Source organism: Bacillus rossius, chromosome 15 (genome assembly GCF_032445375.1).
Source record: "Bacillus rossius redtenbacheri isolate Brsri chromosome 15, Brsri_v3, whole genome shotgun sequence".
NCBI classification, from domain to species: Eukaryota; Metazoa; Arthropoda; class Insecta; order Phasmatodea; family Bacillidae; genus Bacillus; species Bacillus rossius.
Window position 1 is genome coordinate 16,796,155 of NC_086342.1, and position 23,765 is coordinate 16,819,919.

Here is a 23,765-nt window from a genome sequence, read left to right on the forward strand (position 1 = left end):
TGTTATTGCAAAAAAAAAAAAATCTTCATAAATAATTTGGTATCACTGATTTCCTAATCATTTAACTTTGTTGTGGCCACAATTCACAAAAAAAGTGTTGATTTACACTTTATACACACCCGAGGGCTGTTTCGTGACCTGCTACACGGGCGGGTGTGTGTGTTTCCAGAGCCGTGACGGACAGCATCAACTACCTGGTGGACGTGTGCACGTCGGCTGCCCCGGGCCAGAAGGAGTGCGACAACGCCATACGCCAGATCCAGTCGATGCGGCCCATGCTGGACAACCCCAACGAGCCGGTCAACGACTCAACGTATTTCGAGTGCTTGGACACGGTCATGGAGAAATCGAAGAGCCTCGGTGAGTCCAGTAGAGCATCATCAATTTGAGTAAATTTCTTTAATTCAACCATAATAAATTTACTGCAGTGAATACTGTTAATACAAAGTATTTTCATAGTCCCTAGAAACTATGTTCCGTGACAATGGGAACGAAAACTTCCAACAAAATTAATCGATAAAATTGAAGCAGCGCCTAGCACCGACTTGTGCTTAGGCGACCATCTTGAGTAGACTGTCTTTTGTTTTCTTCGGTGTCTGGAGCACAGCTCTGAGAAAGTCTTCCGCAACGCAGCACACACAGCAAGAAAAATAGCCCAAATATACTTAGATATGTCCAAGCTCAAACAACAACAAATGTCAAGATATACACAATATTAAGTTACCGAACAAACTACATAGGAGCTGTGAAGCTAGGTAATTTGTTTGATACCAAAGGATGGTCATTATCTAATACATAGCTGTTTTTGTTTGAAAGTTAAATGTAGTAAAGTGTACGTTAATACAAATATCCCATAATAATTAAAAAAAATAATATGAAGATTCAACTAAAATATTTCTGAGGTCATTGCTTTGTAGTTTATAAACTTTTGCTTTGTTATTCTGTTTTAAATTTTTTTTTAAATTAGTACAGTAGTACAGTTCATAATTTTTTTAGCCACATGTGTAGCCATTCTAAAATGGGTTTTTACAATCCTTAAAACAATTATTTTCTGTGGAGTATAAATAAATTTGAGTTCATTTTAACTTATTTGGATTTGATTTTAAAAATTTACTAAAATTTTTATTAAATTATTGTAATAATTTTTTTTACTACAAACTTCATTATGACATTGACAAAATTATTGTCCCTTCATGTATGTATTGTTAAGGTTTGAGTGTACATTGATGTATGATACTCTGGCAAGGCCATGCTTTGAACATGCCACATTAAAGATATTTCATTATACACCCGCCTTTCAAAGTAACCGCCTAATTCTTATAAGGAAAAAAAGAGTGCAAATGAAAACAGCCCTAATTAAATACTTTTTTTTTCATAAGCGAGTCTGTTAGTCAAAATAATTTGCTGGCAAACATTTTTATCAAGACACTACTATTCTCTCTTTGAAATCAATTTACAGTACTAATATAATAATGCATTTGAAGTACATTTAAATAAATGTTGAGTGATGTACTGAGACTAAACAGCCTGAAGTTAAAATTAAAAATTTCACGGACTGCATTGTGTACATATTAGGGATTGGGCATAACATTGGAATTGGGTCGTTACCACAACGCCGAACGTACAATAATGCCGAATGTCAAAATTGACCATTAGCCGACAGCTAGAAAACTGCTGTGTACCACAATGCCGAAAAATGATTTCGTGGGGAAGGGGGGGCCACAGGAGCAAAATGAAAAACAACTGAATGAATTTGTGTGCTAACCTTACCTAACATAACCTTTGTGGCAGTCCTGCAGTGACATTTTTCGACGTTAATGTATTTCGGCGTTGTGGTAATTCGGCGTTGTGGTACACAGCAGTTTTCTAGCTGTCGGCGTTGTGGTCAATTTTGACATTCGGCATTATGGTATTCGGCGTTATTGTACGTTCGGCGTTGTGGTATTTCGGCGATGTGGTGCGTCCCCATTGGAATCTATGATTGTTCTATTTCAAATCATGCCGCAATTTATTGGTGTCGTTACTTCGAGGGGCGTAGCCTATGTCTCGGTGCTGGACTGTTCAGAACGTTCAGACCACGTGTGTGCATGGACACGGAAGCGTGAACACGGGGCGGGTTGCGTGTGGGCAGGCGACGGGATGACGGGCATTGCGAACCACGCCAAGAAGTCGGAGCACGAGCAATTCGGCGGCGCGGTGAAGAACGTGTCGAGCAGCATCTGCGGGCTGGTGGAGGCGGCGGCCCAGGCGGCCTACCTGGTGGGTGTGTCGGACCCGTCGAGCGTGGCTGGCCGCCCGGGGCTGGTGGACCAGACGCAGTTCGCCCGCGCCGCCCAGTCCATCCAGACGGCCTGCCAGCACCTCACCAACCCCGCCACCAACCAGCAGCAGGTGAGCCGTCCCGGCCGCAGAGTCCCGCTGATCCGGACTCTGTCCGGATTAAACTGGAGTTTATTCCTTGATCCTGACGGCATGATCCTGTGGAACGTGATGCTTGCTGTTGTAACTAAGCACTTCGAAATATCCTTCAGCCAACAAAACATTGATGATATAACAATAAATTGTGATCCTGATGGCATGATCCTGTGTTACATGATGCTTGCTGTTGTAAATAAGCACATCGAAATATCCTTCACCCAACAAAACATTATGGTATAACAATAAATTGTGATCCTGATGGCATGATCCTGTGGTACATGATGCTTGCTGTTGTAACTAAGCACTTCAAAATATTCTTCACCCAACAAAACATTATGGTATAACAATAAATTGTGATCCTGATGGCATGATCCTGTGGTACATGATGCTTGCTGTTGTAACTAAGCACTTCGAAATATCCTTCACCCAACAAAACATTAAGGTATAATATTAAATTGTGATCCTGATGGCATGATCCTGTGGTACGTGATGCTTGCTGTTGTAACTAAGCACTTCGAAATATCCTTCACCCAACAAAACATTAAGGTATAATATTAAATTGTGATCCTGATGGCATGATCCTGTGGTACGTGATGCTTGCTGTTGTAACTAAGCACTTCGAAATATCCTTCAGGCAGCAAAACATTATGGTATAACAATAAATTGTGATCCTGATGGCATGATCCTGTGGTACATGATGCTTGCTGTTGTAAATAAGCACATCGAAATATCCTTCACCCAAAAAAACAGTGATGTTATAACAATAAATTGTGATCTTAAAATTTACAATTTAAACTAAGTCCACAAGACCTGTGAACTAATTTGTCCGAATTGTGATATTTGAGTTTTTGTTATGTACCAGGATCTTTCTACGTATTAAATGAAACCAGGATCAATCCAGGATAAACTTGGATATTTGATATGGGATAATTACCAACTGAATTTGCCTTAAAATGCATGTAATACAAGTTTTAGATGAGTAAAACTGTAAAAATCATTTATTCTTTCATAGATGCAACTTTTACTTTTAATAATTTTTTATATGTATAGACTTAAGTTTTCAACCTACAAACTGATGAAAAAGATAAACAAAGTAAAAATAAAATGAATACGACTTTCTAAAATTGCTGTAGGGAGTAAAGTTGGTTCCGGGAAAACAGGATGTGCCTACCGATATCTTTGTCTGCACTTTCTCATCATAGTCAACTGGACATAAAAAATCTGTGAATTCTTTTTTCTTAAAAATCCGATTTTTATTAATGGGATGTCTGGATGAACGGGGTCTGGATTTGTGGGATAGTGTACTTACATGTTACTGAATATATCTGTATGTAACCCGGGTGTCTAATGCTCACAAAAGTCACAAAAATCACAAAAATGTAGCAAAATAAATAGTAATGGTGCTGAAAGTCATAATTTTTTATTTTCCAGGACTCATTTCCTTATTTGCATTTTTGTTTTTTTGACACCGCACTGCAGGGAATGGTAGTACATCAAATATAAATAATAAGAGACTTTCTTTCTAAAGCATATGAAAATCATCTGTAAGAATGTGTTTAGTTTTTTAACATGAATATCAGTCAGTTTCTATGAATAGTAGATTTATTTTGTATAATGTTTAATTTTGCTTATTATATTTAAAATGACCCTGTGATATCAAAATGAAGTAAGAAAATTTTATTAAAAGGTCCTCTAAAAGTCATGAATTTGGTTCACCAGGTATTTGTAAACACCCTAATATAATAGAGATGATAAAATAGCAATTAAATTAATGTAGAACTTAGAAAAATGTATGCATATATACATAACATTAATTCAATATAAACAAATTTTAACTTCATAATTTTTTTTTTATTTAAATTTTACCATTATAAACATTGAATGAAAGCCCAAAATAGTTTTGTCTCCAACCTTTCCCTTATTGTTTTACAAATTTTATTTTTGATATCAATCATTGTTCACATAGTTTTAAGTTTATCCTATTATTTTGCTGAGAGCAATTATTTACCATAAGGTTAAATGGCCAATTCAATTGAATGTGGCGGGGGGTTTACAAATGTGGGAAGAGGTTATCACCTCCCAAAATTCTAAGAAATCGTAAAAAAAATCTTATCATTCCCCACCATCAAAAGGAAAGAATGTGAAAGCAAACAGCAGACAAAAGAGGTTTTATTCCTCCTGAAGAAAAATTCTGTGTATGCTCATGGTGTTATATATGAGTCAAAAAATTTTTGCTAGCTGTTTAGCAATGTACACTTCTTCTATGATAGTCTTTGTTAAAAATGTGTAGTTTTATAATAAATGTGTTTGTGTTGTAGGTGCTATCTGCAGCCACTGTGATAGCCAAGCACACCAGTTCCCTTTGCAATGCTTGCCGTGTTGCATCTTCCAAAACTACCAATCCTGTAGCCAAGAGGCATTTCGTTCAGTCTGCAAAGGATGTTGCCAACTCCACTGCCAATCTGGTGAAGGAGATCAAAGGTAGAGTATGTAATAGGAATAATTGAAAGAAACAAATATGTTTGTGTAGAGTTCACTCATGACAAAAGTGAAACTTCTTGCTTATTATATTATTATGTATAGGAAACATAATTAATTCTCTTTGGCGAATACAAAAGTGTGCAAGTATGCAGGTATGTAAATGTGCAACTATGCAAGTGTGCAAATTTGCTGCATCATTTCTACCTCTCCCCTGCCGTCTCATCCTCTACTGGTTTTTTCACCATGTACCTAACTAACCATTTCCCTCTTGCAACTCTTGAAAATTATAGCCTTCTCAGCAAAGAATTTTCACTTCAGAAAATATATAAATGTGTTTTATCAAACATATAATGCTTTAAGAGAATGGTTTGGCTGAAGCAACCTGGAACATCAAATGTCATGGAAAGAGTCTACACAAAGCTCACAATTCAAAAATTTCTAAAGATTTATATTTCTTAATTGCATCTTTTGTGTACAGCATCTAAAAAACTAGTGATGTACCGATTTAATCATTTTAGTATCGGTACTGGTCTATATTCTCAAATTTCTAGATTTTCGAAGTAATATTTTCCAACCTATACTAAAAAAACTGTTACACACGAAAGAAGACAAATTTTTATCCATTCAGTTGTCATCCATCTTTTCCATTTACCTTCTTATACTTCCGTAGGCATCTTTACTCCAATGTTTTTGTTATTTAAGGCTATACTTGAATGTTATGATTGTTAATTAGTCAAAGTCATAGTGTGTATTGTACTATGCACAAATTTTATGCTGTAAAATATTTTTTGTCATCCACCAAAAATACCTTAAGTAAAGAATATTATTAAGGTTCTAACTTGTTACAAATATTGAATTTCTGAAGTTATTATTTACAAAATGTATTCATTCAGTATTGTATCTGTTATCAGATATGTTAAAGAAATATACTGGTAACTCACTGGTATCTGTTTTTATCTAAATCACCCATCAGTAAAAAATAAAATGCCAGTGATGGGATTCTAGTGTAGTTCTTGTGCTCCGTCTTAAATATTATGTTTTTCAGAGTGTGGAAAGGACAATTGTCGTAGTGTAAACGGTTTGACACAACATTGAAACATCCATTAGCACGTTGTGTCTATGGCAATGACAGCGTGGAAGTCAGGTGAAAGTCAAAGAATTTTGTTTGTGGGCTTCGTGGGACACCCTGACAAAGAAAAAAACATACGTTCATAGAGTTCGTACGTGCGTAATTTTAATATCGAGTCCGGTGTCCACACAAAGAAAACTGGTGCAATTGTATCTCATCGGTAGGGACACCTGTATTTCGCGATTTCATTTCGTGTCGAGGTATTTCACAAAACCGCTGTAGCTTTTTCTAAGACTCGTGGCAAATATTGTGAGGGTGCAGCAGTTACGGTGACCACATTCTCATCGGGCCCCCGTCAAGAGCGGGACGACACCTCTCACCGACCTCGGCCGATAGCCACAGGAGAAAAGTTACAGTATTTTTGTGAGATACCTTGACACGAAATGCATTCGCGAAATACAGGTGTCCCTATTCATCAGCCACAAGAAAACATGTGTATACGTATATTTTGCGTGTGCAATCTGGTGACGCTGACGTGCCAGGCAAATTGTGAGGGTGCAGCAGTACGGTGACCACATTCTCATCGGCCCCCGTCAAGAGCGGGACGACACCTCTCAATGACCTCGGACAATAATAACCACAGGAGAAAAGCTACAGTGTTTTTGTGGAATACCTTGACACAAAATGTGTTCGCGGAATACAGGTGTCCCTATTCATCAGCTACAAGGAAACACGTATATTTTGCGAGAGCACGCGTCTGGCGACGCTGACGTGCCAGGGCACTTGTCTGTGCGCAGCGCTCGACCAGGACTACAGCGACGCGAACCGCGACAGCTGCGCAGCCGCCACTCGGCCGCTGCTCGAGGCGGTCGACTCCCTGTGCACGTTCGCGCGGTCGCCCGAGTTCGCCAGCCAGCCGGCGCGGATCAGCCTGGCGGCGCGCGCCGCCCAGGAGCCCATCACGTCCTCGGGCCGGTCCATCGTGGACGGCTCCTGCGCCATGGTGGGCGCGGCCAAGTCGCTGGCCGTGAGCCCGCGCGACCCCCCCACCTGGCAGCTGCTGGCCAACCACAGCAAGTGCGTGTCCGACTCCATCAAGAAGCTCGTCTCCTCGATCAGGTGCGTTCCGTGTGTCCCCTAGGGTATGTGTTGTTTTGCCTAAAGATGTTTTGCCTAATTTTAGGCAAAATGCTGTTAGGCAAAACGCAGTTAGGCAAAATGCCTTTAGGCAAATCGCCGTGAGGCAAATCGTCGTCAGGCAAAACGCGGTTAGGTTAAGTTAGGTTAGGTTAGGTTTGGTTAGGTTAGGCAAAATGCCGTTAGGCAAATCGCCGTTAGCAAAATGCCGTTAGGCAAAACGCCTTTAGGCGAAATGACTTTAGGCAAATCGCCGTAACGAATTCATGTTTAGGCAAACCGCCGTTAGGCAAATCGCCTGTTACTCGTCTCCTACCGAGTAGTGCGTCCTGCCGATTATTTTAATGTTTGGTTCTAAATATAAGGCAGTTAATTGTATTGTGTGGCTGAGCTGCTTGAAATTAACTCGTATTTAAATGGCTTGCATGATTTGTGTTTATGAAGTAAGTGTATTACAGCTTCTCTAAGTACAATATTTAGTGATTAGATTCAACTTTGTGAATATTTTAAACTTTCGAATTGATATTGGCTTCGCATCAGAAAAGTAGTACAGTGGAACCTCGATGATACGTTCCCGTTTCATACATTTTTCCGTGTCATACGCCGATTAATTTTGGTCCCGCCGAAAGTACGATATTTACAATGGTTTACTTTCCTGGAACATACACTTATAAAATCATTAATTTCCCGTTTCATACGTTTTTACAAAGCGGAAAAGTCCTAAAATTCACAAGTGTTTTTTTTATATTCCTCATAAACTTCGTTTTAATGCTTTTATTTTGAAAAAACGTTCGTTGTTTACCTTTGCAAACGTTAGAAAATAACTTTATCGCACCATAGATATGGATAGTATCAGGAAGACTGTGCACTCGCTAGTAGCATCTATGGCCAGCACCAAGCGAGACTAGTGGCGCAAACTAGCAATGATTATGAAATTGGTGCACGCGCTTTACCAAGGCACGGATCTCATATTTTGTACATTCATTAATCTTTGAACTGAATATACCCGTTTGTTATTGTTTTCTTATGATCGGATTGTTTTGTATTTTACGTTTCTCAAGTTAAAATTTTATTGAAAATGGTTCTGTTGCATAAAGTTGTTTGTAAAATGAAACAAACAAGCAAAAATTTCTGATTTTTTCTACAATAGCCTAATTTTTAAAATTTCTAATTTAGGCTTGGTGACTTTCCCCCCCTCCAAGATAGGACTTCATAACATTTTGTAAGGCCATTGTTTCTCATGTCAGCTTTACTTGATTATGGATTGTATTTTACATTTCTTTCATTAATATAATGCAATTATTTACACATATGTATTTATGTTTAGTCTGACATTGTGATGGTATGCTAGATTGGAAAAAATTTTTATTATTGCCATTCCCTTTTCATACACTTCCCCGCATCATACACCATTTTTGTGCCCTCCGTTGAAAAGTGTATGACAGGGGTTCTACTGTATTTGCACAGTAGTGTTTATACCCGACAAATCGGTGCTCACGATGTCGTCCTACCGCTCCCCAGGGACAAGGCGCCGGGGCAGAAGGAGTGCGACGAGGCGATAGAGAAGCTGAGCGCGAAGATACGCGAGCTGGACCAGGCGTCGCTGGCCGCCGTGTCTCAGAGCCTGCCCCAGCGGCGCGACAACACGCTGCAGGGCTTCACCGACCAGATGGAGAGCTCGGCCAACGAGATCCTGGAGAAGGTCGAGCCGGTTCGCCACGCCGGCAAGTACGAGGCCGAGAACCTGGGCCATGCCGTAAGTCGCACTCTGTCAATCTTGTGTTTTTTGGTATTTTAACGCAGTGAAACCATTGTAAGATTTATCTTTGAGGCTCCGTCTCGTATATTCAGTTGGTTATTTTCTTGTCGTTACTAGGGTCCATCTTACTGTAGATTTTTTTTTAATTTACTCTTAAGATGTTATTTATTGCTAATTTCCAACATTCATACATGGGATTTTAGCTAAGTTTCTAAGTAAATGCTCTCTTTCAGCTTATTACTATTAGTATAAAATGCCATTCATAATGTATATATAGTGTTTACTACTGTATTCATTTGAAACGTTTAATCTTTACATGTTACGATCGGGATGAGACGCGGGTCAAACCATGTCCGCCAGTCAGAAATGAATAATAATAATGGAATAAATGGTTGACAGCCGATTAGGATAATTTTGCGTTGTAACTAACAAACTAAGCATCGGGCAGAAAAAAGCCTAGGCGTAGAAAATGTCCGCAGTGAAATTCTAAACAAGATATCTCCGTACATTATTCCTCTATCTTGTAGGGTTTTCAAATTATGGTCCAATCCAGCCCGGTGATATTTTCTGAAAGACTAGTTCTTAACGTCGCTTTATCTCAAAAATGAAGCATCGGACAGGGGACCTGATAAAGCCCACCGTCCAGCGACATTATCCAGCGTGACTCGGCTGGGGATTGATGTTGGATAGGCTTGGTTGTCGGCAAGCGCTGGGAGGAGAGAGGTAGATATTAGAGCGGGCAGAAACATGACGAGGGGGAGTGGGGGAGGGAATGTGTTCATGCAGCACACAGGCAGAGCATGAGTCACTTGACTGAGCAGCGTCCCTGCGTACAAGGCAAATTCAGGTAGTCCGGTGTTTAAAATTCCACTCCAGAATCTTAATTGGTACTTTACTGGACATCTGTATATAAATGTTTTGTTACAACTTAACCCTACAGACGTAATATTATTGGGTAATTCATTGTATTATACCGTTCATCTTTTTAATTTGGTATTATGTTTTAACATTAAATAGTAAAGTAAATCAGCTAGCGTATTTTTAATCTTTGCCCAGGAATTCCCAGTGGTCCAATACTTACGTGAACCATACTGTACCACTTTTGCGGTGAGGTAGTAAACAAGTCCCGGAAATGTTTATGTGTAGGAAATGTTTATGTGTAGCGGTCTCCCGACCTTTAACCAGAGGCTGGGGAATATAACACTTGCCGATCCGAGCCACACACACTCAGCAACTCGACACAGCGTTTGGTGAAATAAGTAAAGACAAAGTTTAACACGGTTTTTAATACGGCGTCACTGATTGCGCTAAAATTAAATTGGCGCAATTTTTGTTTCCCGCATGTGACCGTTTATAATTTACTGTAAGCATGGATAATAAAGTTTAACCACTTGACACGATAGAGGATTCTTTATTTTTTATTGTACGAATGCTAGAATCGTTTTTTCCTGTATCTGTGGCCTGCTTCTGCAAAAGACAAGCCATCTGTAAGTAAATCTAGAATTTTTATTTTGTCAATCAAACTCGGTACTTTGCGATTCATATTCGGTTTGAGGTATCACTACGGCCTTTATTTTTAGAAGACTTTGACCACAGAATCGTGTGTAACCGCACACACTGCACTTACTTTGTTACGGACACTGACGAAGCAGATACTGTGGCTGACACCACTAGACTGGCAGCAGCTTGTGTGCCACACGTGTGTATGGCGGCGTGTGGCGCGCTCGTAGGCCATGCTACAAACTGTGCGCGGCACGCGGAAAAATAAAAACAATTCAACATTTAATATTTATCTTTAAAATTTATTATTTTTATTTTTTCAACCCGCGTTTAGTGAAAACTGCGGATGCAAAGTCCGCACAAAGGCGGGCTGTCTATACTGTGCGTGCTTGCCGACCTATTAGAACACAGGCGGTGTTTTATGCCTTTTGACCTTGGTCACATCGAAACATTGCAGTTATGCAACAACGCGGGTAAAAGTTATGTCCCCCGACAACCGCGTTAAATAGGGAGTGTACTGTATTTTGAAATGAAAATTTTGTCTGTGAGTCAAATAACAAATTAATATTGATATGAGCTTTTTTTTTTTGTTTAAGTGAAAATTCTTTGCAAGAGTTACAAAAATTCCGATCACATTAGGGGAATAGTTAAGATCTACAATTTATTTATTCGTGTGGAAATAAGTTATTTATTTGTGCAATTAACTTTAAATATCATTCATTTTTTATGTGAAATGTGTGATTGCATATGTAAATACATAATCTATCTTTATCCCTACGTACTAAGCAAGAAGTTCCACTCCCGTTGCGCATGGACTCCACGCACACACTTTTTTTGACGTGACAACGTCTAATAAATCGATGAACGCCGGCTGCACGCACGAAAAAGTGTCCCGTTATGCACATTGTCCCGTTACGCACGTTGTCCTGTAACGCTCATTGAACGCTTGCGCCGCATCTATCTCTCTTCCACTCGATTGGAACAACCATCGATTTGACTTTTTCGAGGCACATTAAACTTGAAACACTCCCATTCGTTTAAGTACTACTTTTCCTATCATCGTCCTATCCTTAATAGAATAGCACAGATTGGAAGAAGTTAAATAGCAAACATGTATAAAAGTTATAGTTAAAATAATCTCTTCGTTAAAGTAATAAACATATTTGAATTAATGAGTGCAAATAAAAGTAAATTTATCAATTAAATTGTAGATTTCATTTCACTCCTTTGTATCCATACAAAATAGTTATAATTCAATAAAAATGATTCAATTTTATACATAAAAGTATGCAATCATTTCATCAATGTTTTGTTATGACGTCACGTTAAACTATCGTCCGTAAACCGACTTTACAGGCAACCAATTTTTTGTTAGTAATAACCTGTTCACTGACTCATCGACTGTGCATCTAGCTGTAATTACTGGTGTGTGTGTGTTTTCTAGGTCAGTCAGTTGATCCAGTATTTCGAGCCGCTGGTGAACGGGACCATCGGAGCAGCGTGCAACATGGTGCACTCGAAGCAGCAGATGGTACTGTTGGACCAGACGAAGACAGTCGCGGAGTGTGCCCTGCAGTTGGTCTACACCGCCAAGGAGGGCGGTGGAAATCCCAAGGTCTGCAGTTTACTAATCATTACTATCAGGGTTGTCTACAATTAACGGAAGCGACGAAGGTCACGAAAAAGCAACCAATCCAAAATGAAGGACGGGGTCAGGAAATAAACAGTAACGTGTTAGAAGTCTAGAAGCGTTCTTTCAGTGATTCTTGCAGTTGGGAAGATTGATTAAAATCATTTTTTTAGGACATAATGCCATAGCAGTGATTAGAGGCAAGATTTTATGGTTTGATTTCAGGCTATTTTATTTTTTAAAACAGGAGATTTCTGTGTTATTGTTTATTTTATTATTAATTTTTTTTAAATAGCATGTTACTGAACAGATATGACATTTAAATGTTCTATTATACTAATTTATCTAAAAAAAAGTATCATTTTGACTGATACATGATGATGCACTTTTACAATTTAATAATTAATAATAAGAGTGTCTTAACAGTTCAGACCAAATCAAATAAATCTTGTAAGTATTTTTGTTCATTTCTTAAAATGCTTTTCAGAAACAGACCCCACTCGGATATCTCACAGAGTTTCATTCAAATAGCGTGTTTTTTTTTCTCCTAAAGCTCTGCACACAGTGTGTGTGTGACCGAGTAGGTGAGGCCCTCTGACTATGAATTGTTGCCTGTGTGTCCGCCAGGCCGTGAGCTTCCACCCGGAGATCGACGACGCGGGGGACGCGACGCGGGACGCCCTCCACGACCTGGGCAAGACCTTGGAGCACCTGGCCACGCAGGCGGGCGTGGTGACGGGCGTGCTGGACGCCATCACCCGCGCCATGGCGCGTCTGTCCGACAACCGCACGTCCGCTGCCGTCGCCGGCGAGCACAGCTTCGTCGACTACCAGACCAGGATGGTGAGCGCGGCCAAGGAGGTGGCCCGCGTCGCCCAGGAGATGGTGAGTGTTTCCCTTCCGCGCTCCTTTCCAGGTCATTTCATTTTTGACGTGACAACGTCTAATAAATAGATCAATGCCGACTGCATGCACGAAGAAGTGTCCCGTTACGCAAATTGTCCCGTTGCGCCGTGTCCCGTTGCGCCGTGTCCCGTTACGCCGTGTCCCGTTACGCCGTGTCCCGTTACGCTCATTGTACGCTTGCGCCGGATCTATCTCTCTTCCACTCGATTGGAACAACCATCGATTTGACTTTTTCGAGGCACATTAAACTTGAAACACTCCCATTCGTTTCCTACTTTTCCTATCATCGTCCTGTCCTTAAAAGAATAACACAGATTGGAAGAAGTTAAATAGCAAATATGTATAAAATTTATAGTTAAAATAATCTCTTCGTTAAAGTAATAAACATATTTGAATTAATGAGTGCAAATAAAAGTAAATTTATCAATTAAATTGTAGATTTCATTTCACTCCTTCTTTGTATCCGTACAAAATAGTGATGATTCAATAAAAATGATTCAATTTTATTAATTAAAGTATGCAATCATTTCATCAATTTTTTGTTATGATGTCACGTTAAACTATCGTCCGTAAACCGACTTTACAGACAACCAATTTTTTTTTTCGTTCAACACTGTTAAACTGCAGATGTTTTGAGCGGCCTAACTTCAACAAAAATTAAATATATACACAGTACATTTTTTTTTTGCTGAATTAGCTGGCATTTTTGACATTTTTGTGCAGTATGGATAAGGAGACCGAAATTAAATAAATAACTGAAAATTTATTGGTTTTAAAGGTTTAAAATTCCTTCAGAAAAAAATTATCTTATTTTATTAACCTTTTAAAATCGCTAAAAAAATTCTGGTGATTTTAAAAGGCCAGGTCAAATTATATAATTTTTTTTTTCTAAAAGAAATTAAATCATGTCACAAAGCAACCGGTGAAATTGAATTCAAACCTAAAAAGTTCCAGTTTGGTTTAATTTCATTCTCCGTGTCTATACTGCACAAAAACATTAAAAATGTGTCTTTGCTAGCTAATTATGTAAAGAGCATGCAATGTATATTTTTTGGTTAGATTTTGAGTTCGTTAATGGGCAATATCCAACCAAAAGAGTAGAAATGGGGAATGTTTTTTAAAAACAGATTAATTGCTATAACTCCCATAATATGATGAATATAACATCCATTTGAACCAGTGCTAACTCATAAGGGTAATACCAAAATATTATGGATTATGGTAAAGTCGGGTGCTGATAAATCTTATTAAACAAATAAACACACCATTTATTAGGACATAACGTATCTTTGGTGTGACTGGAAATAGCGTGGAGGTTAACCTATTAACGAGAATTGAGAACTGAAAAAAAAAAAAAAAAAAAGTAGAACACTAATAGAATGACCTATAACTAAATTTATAAGTTCCTTTAACTAATTCTTAGCATGGTTTTAGTGTAAAAAAAAATGTTTCATGGGTGTATAATGGGCAGTAACAGCTTGTAATTTTGAGTGATTTGAATTTACAGCTCAGTCTAATACAGTGGAGACCCGCTAATCAGAACCGCAATAATTCGAAAATCTGGCTAATCTTTGATGAGTTTATGGTTAAAATATTATAATTTTTTTTTTTGAGGTATTGACCCAGTTATCAACATGCTTTAGTGATTTAGTATGTACTTGTAAAATTGTTATAGGCTGTGTTATGTGGTAACTAAATGCTTATTGAGATGTATTTTATTACATTCTGTTGAATTACAGCAATTACCTATTTTAGCTGATCCTAAGATGTGGTAATCCGAACACGTCTCGGCCCCAGTTAGTTTTGGGTTAGTAGAACTCAACTGTAGAAGGCGACAGGGGCGCAACAACAGAGTTGGGGGGGGGGGGGGTGGCAAGGGTATTCCCCCCCCCCCCCCCCCTCTGAAACCTTGAAGTGGGGGCAAACGGAGGCTAAGAAAGTGCTGTATAATCAATTTTTAGATAATAAAACTGCTTAAATAGCACCATTTTCCAACTGGAAATACCAAATTTTCCCGGGGTGAGGACCCCCGGACCCCCCGCTTCAATAAGGGGGGATTGATGCTTCTTTATAAAAGGTATATTGCCCCCCCCCCCCCCCATCCTCTTTGGAAATTTAGTTGTTGCGCCCCTGGAAGGCGAGATGTAGTATTTACCAGGAAGGTCAGTGTTCGTCGACCGAGATGTGTCGTTGCGACGTGCTGCAGGTGACGGAACTCCACTGTAGAAGGCGAGATGTAGTATTTACCAGGAAGGTCAGTATCGTCGACCGAGATGTGTTGTTGCGACGTGCTGCAGGTGACGGAACTCCACTGTAGAAGGCGAGATGTAGTATTTACCAGGAAGGTCAGTGTTCGTCAACCGAGATGTGTCGTTGCGACGTGCTGCAGGTGACGGAACTCCACTGTAGAAGGCGAGATGTAGTATTTACCAGGAAGGTCAGTGTTCGTCGACCGAGATGTGTCGTTGCGATGTGCTGCAGGTGACGGAACTCCACTGTAGAAGGCGAGATGTAGTATTTACCAGGAAGGTCAGTGTTAGTCGACCGAGATGTATCGTTGCGATGTGCTGCAGGTGACGGAACTCCACTGTAGAAGGCGAGATGTAGTATTTACCAGGAAGGTCAGTGTTCGTCGACCGAGATGTGTCGTTGCGACGTGCTGCAGGTGACGGAACTCCACTGTAGAAGGCGAGATGTAGTATTTACCAGGAAGGTCAGTGTTCGTCGACCGAGATGTGTCGTTGCGACGTTCTGCAGGTGACGGAACTCCACTGTAGAAGGCGAGATGCAGTATTTACCAGGAAGGTCAGTGTTCGTCGACCGAGATGTGTCGTTGCGACGTTCTGCAGGTGACGGAACTCCACTGTAGAAGGCGAGATGCAGTATTTACCAGGAAGGTCAGTGTTCGTCGACCGAGATGTGTCGTTGCGACGTTCTGCAGGTGACGGAACTCCACTGTAGAAGGCGAGATGTAGTATTTACCAGGAAGGTCAGTATTCGTCGTTCGAGATGTGTCGTTGCGACGTGCTGCAGGTGACGTAACTCCACTGTAGAAGGCGAGATGTAGTATTTACCAGGAAGGTCAGTATTTGTCGTCCGATGTGTATATTTGCGACGTGCTGCAGGTGACCAAGTCCGGCACGGACGCGGCCCGCCTGGGCCCGCTGTGCGCGGAGCTGTCCCACGGCTACGGCCAGCTGGCGCACGACGCCGTCGGCGCGGCCGCCGCCACCTCCAACGCGGACGTGTCGGCCAGGATCCGCGCCGGCGTCCAGGACCTGGGGCGGGCCTGCCTGGACCTCGTCAGGTCGGGCGGCACCTGCCAGATGGCGCCCCAGGGCGACACGTACGCCCAGAGGGACGTCTCCGAGAGCTCCCGCGTCGTGTCCGAGAAGGCAAGCTTCTTACCATCATCATCATCATCATCATCATCATCATCATCATCATTATTGTTATTGTTATCATGGGCGTAGCCAGGGGGCGGGGGTGGTGTTTAGGGGTTCATACATCCCCCCCCCCCCCTTTAGCACCAAATCTTTAATTAATTTCTTATTCATCACCCAAACAAATTTCATATTAAAATTAATAAAATTTTTACCATTACAATATTTAAATTTAAGTACCTAAATCTGCTAAAATAGCACTATTTTTCACCTTAAAATCCAAATTTTCCCGGGGGAGGACCCCGCTTTAATACGTGGGGCCATGCTTCTTAACACCCCCCCATACGCAAATCCTGGCTACACCACTGATTGTTATTATTACCACGGCTGTGTTGCTGTAGGTATAGAAGACGGAGTAAAGTCAAGGAAGTTAAAATGATAAGGGAATAACTGGAAAAGGCACAGAAATCACCAAATATTTCTGTAATTTTTTTCTTGTGATAGCAAAATTAAACAGAAAGTACTGCTTTCGCAGACGTTTAAGGCACCTCTAAAAATGTCAAAAACTTTTGCTATTACAAAATTTTGGTTGATTTTTCTTTTCTTGAAATCCCGGGATTTTTACTGTAATCACAATTGTTTCCACATTTTTATATGAAAATTTGATAGCCTACATTCAGTAGTTTTAGGTGACTCAATAGCAGTTGTTTACAAATACATGTATCTATCTAAAACAGTGTTAATTTGCTAAGTTGTTGAAATTTTTTAATGACATATACAACCTCTTTTCCTTCAGAAAGCACACCAAGTGGGCCGCAGGATTATTTGTGTCTGGAAGGTCAGGGAAACTTGTCTATTCAGATCTGGAAACCCTGGAAAATTGGGGAATTTTGTAATTACAAGCTTGCAGCAACCCTGCACAGTAGTGCACAGGGTGCAAGGAAGGTAGAGTGTTAATTTTACAGAAATAGCCCTTAACGATGAGAAAATGAAACACTGAACATGGCGTGTGGGTCCCCACCATTAAACCAGTACGCCAAGTATTATATGTAGCGGTACACATTGGGATGAGGTGTGTTTTTGTGTTTTATCCCTGGGATTTGCTGGTTGGGAATCTTGAATTTTTTAGAGATTATCACATGTGCAAGTTGCAGGAGTGTTGTGCTCGCAGTGGCGTAGCCAGGGGGGTTTTAGGGGTTAAACCCGCCCCCCCCCCCCCCCCCCCCACCTTAGCACCAAATCTTTAATTTATTTCTTATTCATCACTCAAACAAATTTCATATTAAATTTAATAAAATTTTTACCATTAAAATATTTAAATTTAAGTACCAAAAACTGCTTAAAATAGCACTATTTTACAACATAAAATCCAAATTTTCCCGGGGGAGGACCCCCGGACCCCCCGCTTTAATACGGGGGTGGCCATTCTTCTTAACACCCCCCCATACACAAATCCTGGCTACGCCACTGTGTGCTCACAACCTGTCGTCGCAGGTGTCCCAGGTGCTGGCAGCACTGCAGGCCGGGTCCCGGGGAACGCAGGCGTGCATCAACGCGGCCAGCACCGTGTCGGGCATCATCGGGGACCTGGACACCACCATCATGTTCGCCACAGCTGGCACCTTGCACGCGGAGAACGAGGACGAGTCGTTCGCCGACCACCGGGAGAACATCCTCAAGACGGCCAAGGCGCTGGTGGAAGACACCAAGACGCTCGTTGCCGGTGAGTTTGATTCACCGAGAGGTCTTCTGTTCCTCCTGGCTCGGGACTGAAGCGGAGGAAACGTTCCAAGAAAAATTTCCCACTCGGAAAATTTTCTGGAAAAAATATAATTACTTATTTCAGTAGTCGAAATAATCAGTGTGCGTATTTATCAACTCTGCATTATTTTAAATTGATTCTAGGTTAAATTTGGTGTCCGAATTTCGTATCACAATTGTATTTATAACATGAGAACACATGAATTTGATCTTTACAGAGGTCAGATGTTACATTTTTGTTTGACTCGGGACAACTGAAACAAGATGAAAAGAAGCTGACACGTGGAGCAAATTAGCACTTAAGACTGGAGTAGAAAACGGACAGTGCTCCGAGGAAATGCACGCTCCGCAGAAGTATAAAACTACAGTCAAACCTCGCTCATACAGCCCCCGGTTCGTACGTACACCTCGGTCGTACGTACAGATTTCAGAAACCGTAAAAAATAAGGCAAAATATTAAAAAAAAAAAAGTTAAAAAATATGAAAAGTGTAAGAAATACGTTAAAGTTTATTAAAATACAGTCGTAACCTGCAGTGTTTATAACAAATATGGGCAACATACACAGTAAAAAATAAAAAATGAAAAGCCGCAAATTGATGGAATTTACCGTCAATAGCGCGCCGTATGCGGAGAAAGGTCATTGTATTCTGTCAGCTGTTGTTATGGCGCGGCGAAGCCGGCTGGCTCTCTTTGTTCCCTGAGCTGCGCATGCGCAGTATAACACTCTACGCTCCGCCCAGACTCGTGACGTTCCATCAGCAGCCAGCCAATAGACGCGAGCTTAGCGGAAAAAAATATAAGCTCCACCTCCCGTGTACCAGTTTTGTCCAGTTCTAATACCAGTTTATTGGTATACGCACCAGTTTTCTCGCTGCCGTGAAATGTTCAAGTTTACGTTCATCTTGATGTCTTGATACCAATGATTAATTATTCACAATCCCCAGAAATAAATGGTTAGTTAAAAAATATGCATCAACTGTGTAATACTTCTTAAATTATAAAATACGTATAAAACAGTTATAAGACACCGCTCATTTTATTTTGTGAAGATTATATCTCATACGTACCAGTATTTCGGCTGAGTTATGAAATAAATACAGTATCAGAACTTACAAGCCACGTAATATTTCCGTTACGTTCATACATTCGTGAGTTTACGTTTTTCCATCGTCTCGTGCTATAATTACTCGGACTTATTTCTACTCTTAACTGACTACGATTTGGATTTTGGTTGGATTACTTTGGATTTCTTTTTCTTGACTTGGCAACGAATTTCATCTGGATTTAGATTTTTTGTTTCATTACTTGGATTTATTTTGCTTCGGTTTTTGGAAGACCTTCGCTACTTTTTGGACACGCATTTCGTACATCATGAGCGGAAGCAAGAGAAAAGCTATTACGCTTATGGAAAAATACGAAATAAAATAAACTTTTCTATAAAATATATATATTTTGCGATTTAAAATGCTCATTGCAGCCTATAAATGTTACGTTTTTCATGATGTTTTTAGGCCTACTAGCTAATCTTATCTACATTTATAAAGAACCCACTGTATTTTTTTTTATTTGAGCGAATATGTTATGCGTTAATTCCAGCATAATAAACATACGTACATGTAAAAAATTTACTTGTTTGCCAAAGGCACGCACATGTATGTGCCGTGTATAGACACGGCAACGGCAATTCATTTCCCGTGGTAGCGGTGGGAAAAATGATTGGGGGGGGGGGGGGGAGTAGCTACAAATGGACGTAATTTGGCCTTACTGGTTCGTACGTACAACTCGGTCGTACGGACAAATTTTGGAGAACCGTGAGTACGTAGAATCGAGGTTTGACTGTACGTTACTTAACCTGACAATTTTCTTCCTGTAAAATTTCTTTCGTGACGTTGAATTGAAGGCGGTGAGATGATGTTTTAACGACTAACGGCTTAACTTACTGAAGTGTATTAACCGAGATGTTAAGCCATAATTTTTTTCAAACATTCGTTTGTTCGTTTATATATGTGTTAGTTTGTTTCTTTATTTTTTTTTGTCCATTCTTTTATTCATTCCTCCCTTTGTTCAGTGTTTTGTTAATTAATTAATTCATTCATTCATTGACTGTGTGGTGGTGATGTGGACAGGTGCTGCTTCGTCTCAGGAGCAACTAGCCGTGGCAGCTCAGAACGCTGTGTCAACGATTGTCCAATTGGCAGAGGTTGTCAAGTTCGGGGCTGCTTCACTTGGCTCCAACAATCCTGAGGCTCAGGTTAGTTTACAGCGTGTACATATGGGCATATGTTATGTGTGTGTTTGTATCGGCGTGTGCAGCTGTATGCTTGTTTGCACTGAGTGCTGCGAAAGAAATGGAAAGTTTGTTTTTCATAGCAATATGCAGGGGCGAAGCCAGGGGGGGGGTTTAGGGGTTCAACCCCCCCCCCCCCCCCCCCCCTTAGCACCAAATATTTAATTAATTTCTTATTGATCACTCAAACAAATTTCATATTAAAATTAATAAAATTTTTACCATTACAATATTTAAATTTAAGAACAGAAAACTGCTAAAATATCACTATTTTACACCTTAAAATCCAAATTTTCCCGGGGGAGGACCGGACCCCTCGCTTTATTACGGGGGAGGGGGGGGGGGGCATGCATCTTAACACCCCCCATACACAAATCCTGGCTATGCCACTGGCAATATGGAGTTATAGTTAAGCAGAAAATGTTTTTTTTTTTTGACATCCACACACTTTAAAGTCAACTTTAAACATTTTAAACTAGGTTGCTTTTAAATAAATTTTTTTCCACCTTAATTTATAGTGTTTATTGGATAGTTGGCAATAGTTGTTTAGAGGTATAAGTAAAAATATTTTGTTTTGAACTGTACTGCATTACATATAACTTTTTTTAAAGGATTTCTCATTTCAAAGTTTATATTTTCTGATCCCTACTAGGTGTTTAACATTTAGTTACAGTTGAGTATAATACTTTTATTATTAAGTACCAAATTAGAGCTTTTTTCCAGTTTGGAGGTAATGTTATTTCATTCTAGTTATATTAAGTTTAAGTAAAATTTAATAACTGCTTGGGAATTATTCTTTACATACCCATGTTCTGTACTTAACTTCATTTTAAATAATTTTTTCTCTAAGCCCTTATATAAAATGTTTCTCCTGTATGAAATTCCCTTCTAATATTCTGTGTTTTACATAATTATTTCTGTGTGCGTAAAGAAGAATAGAATAGGTATTTTGCTGTGTAAACAAATGTTTTTAGCGACAACTTTAAAACTTATGGTCAAAATCCTCGTTTTGGGTTATTTGTATGTAAAGGATTGTAGTTTATAAAGAGAAGTTTCATTAGTGTTTTTGTTATGTATGTGTATGTAATTCCCCACTGAACAGGTGATGCTGATAAATGCAGTGAAGGATGTGGCGTCAGCCTTGGGTGACCTGATTCAAGCCACCAAGGCAGCCTCAGGCAAAAGCATCAATGACCCGTCCATGAATCATTTGAAAGACTCTGCCAAGGTGAGTCTCCTGTTTCCCCGTTCACCTCCGCTGCCTTCGCTGCGGCATGATAGAGGAACGTCTGCTAAAATCATGTGCCGCCGATCATCCCGGAGATTCCACTGTGCTTGAGACACACACATTGCCAGGGGCTAGAAAATTAGCATCTGTTATTGTGAAATTAGCATTTCTAATGCAACCTATTCAGAACTTATAATTTACATTCTTAATGATTGTAAACTAAATATTAATACATCAATGAATACCTGCAAATAACCTTCTAATTAGTTTTGAAGAAATAAAGAAGAAAACAAATTTTAATGCCTTTCTAATTCGAAACCACAAAAAAAAAGTGTACTTTATTTTAAAAATTGGTAGTGCAATATGTTAACATACATTAATTGCAGGCTTGATTTAATCAACTGTATTAGTTGGGTGGGGCTTATATTTTGAAGTTATTTAAGATGCATGTAACTTGGCTGCATCATAGAGACATGGGAATACCTATCACGCTATCACAAATCATGCCGGTCATGAAATCTAGTGTAGAGAACAATTACCAGAAAATCTCCACGTGGTCAGGTGTAACATTTGGGGGAATGCCAGTACCTGTTGTACTTCTGTGGTCTACTTCACACTCTGCTATAGCAAACAAAAGAGAGTGCAGCCTTTGCTGTTTTCATCTTATTAGCCAACCACATTCCTTTAATTTGTGGAAGTGAGAAAATCTATGGCCAAGATGGTAGACGTGTTGTATTTTTGTTTTAACTGAAGTGCTGATATGTCTTAAGTGACAGACATAAATTAAAATAATTACATTATACATGCGCATGTGTCTCCAACAAACTGCAAAGTATGACTATAAGGTTGATTCAGGTCACTGAAAGTCTGCAAGACTGGGTTGTTTCTTTTTAAGTGTGAAAATATAAATTTTGTACAACATTTTGAAAACTGTCAAAAAATTCTAGTATTTAGTGGCATTTTGTAAAGATATTTTTTTTTACAAAGAAATAACTTTTTCAACTAATTTAGTTGAAAAAAAAGAAGCAATTATTGAGCAATTTAGCTAAAATACCATTGAAGATGGAAATTTGCAAAAATAAAAAAAAACACCTACAGCAAGATGCTAATTTTCCTGGCCCCAACAAATAACCTATAGGAGTATGTATCACTTACTTTGCATGATTTTGTAAGCTTTCAAGCCTGTGTTTGATAATGCACTGTGCATTTATGATTTTTAAAAGTTTTTTTTGTTACTAACAAAAACTAGTAGCATACCAATGTAACTACACCATTATCTATTACTGGTTATGTATTGTTAATGGGAGAAGTGTAATGAGTTTGAACAAAGTTGAGTTGACTAGGATTTACACAATTCAAAAGTTGATTCAAGTAGGTCAAAAAGTTTTGATACTTGATGAGCATTCAAATTTTGTTTTCTTCTTTTAGTGGTTTGTTCATGATTGTGAGATAAATGAGTAATCCATCAAATTTTAATCAAATTTGGGAAAAATCAGTGCTTTGCTCCTGCATTAGAGTGCAAAGTGACTGGTAAATGATTTGTTACTTCATTTTGTTTTTTTGGTCACAAAATATGTTGTTGGGTATAAGCTCAAGGTGGTATGTTTAGGTTCATCATAAAAATAGAGCTGTGCAGGTTAGAGAATTTTGGTTTGGAAAAATTTGGGGAAAAAAATATATTTCTCACCAGAAAAAAAAATGGTATCTGGAATTACCTATTTAAGGTTATAAATCTCAAAAGTTTCCATACTATTTAAAAAAAAAAATTTGTTCTTTTTATTGTGCCAGCCGAAATCTAGTAATTATACATTAATAGGGGGCAGGTAATTTCAAGGACCATAAAATACCACAAAATAAAGCTAACCTTGTTTAATTTTATATTCACAAAATTAAAAAAACCTAATTTGTGAAACTGTCACGAAATAAGTTCATATTTTACACTCAACTCAAATTATTCACTCGTTTTAGTTATTTAAGATGGCCACGTATCCATTCCCAAATGTATTTACAATGAATTTTCACTCAATTTGGCTTTATTTTTACGTTAGTTTTTGTTGCTTCCAAGCCACAAGTCAAGTCGCATTGCCTATAATGTTATTGATAAATACATCATCTAGGCTACTGCTGTCTACAGGCGGTAGATTGAGCGTTAGTGTGGATTTAAACATTATTTCAACTACCGTGTTCACATTTTGTCCATAGCAT

At 39.3% G+C, this 23,765-nt stretch overlaps 1 protein-coding gene across 4 annotated transcripts in view; it reads left to right on the forward strand.

Annotated features, from left to right (window-relative positions):
• The window catches only part of LOC134539323 (talin-1), a 202,146-nt gene that overhangs the window by 136,664 nt on the left and 41,717 nt on the right, over window positions 1–23,765 (forward strand). For all 4 annotated transcript variants that reach the window (XM_063381246.1, XM_063381247.1, XM_063381244.1 and 1 more), the window contains 11 exons: window positions 170–360; window positions 2,132–2,391; window positions 4,737–4,899; window positions 6,766–7,087; window positions 8,627–8,861; window positions 11,809–11,979; window positions 12,622–12,879; window positions 16,026–16,295; window positions 17,778–18,006; window positions 20,172–20,296; window positions 21,435–21,560. In XM_063381246.1, the coding sequence (XP_063237316.1) occupies window positions 170–360; window positions 2,132–2,391; window positions 4,737–4,899; window positions 6,766–7,087; window positions 8,627–8,861; window positions 11,809–11,979; window positions 12,622–12,879; window positions 16,026–16,295; window positions 17,778–18,006; window positions 20,172–20,296; window positions 21,435–21,560 (2,350 nt within the window). The remainder of the gene's footprint in view (window positions 1–169; window positions 361–2,131; window positions 2,392–4,736; window positions 4,900–6,765; window positions 7,088–8,626; window positions 8,862–11,808; window positions 11,980–12,621; window positions 12,880–16,025; window positions 16,296–17,777; window positions 18,007–20,171; window positions 20,297–21,434; window positions 21,561–23,765) is intronic.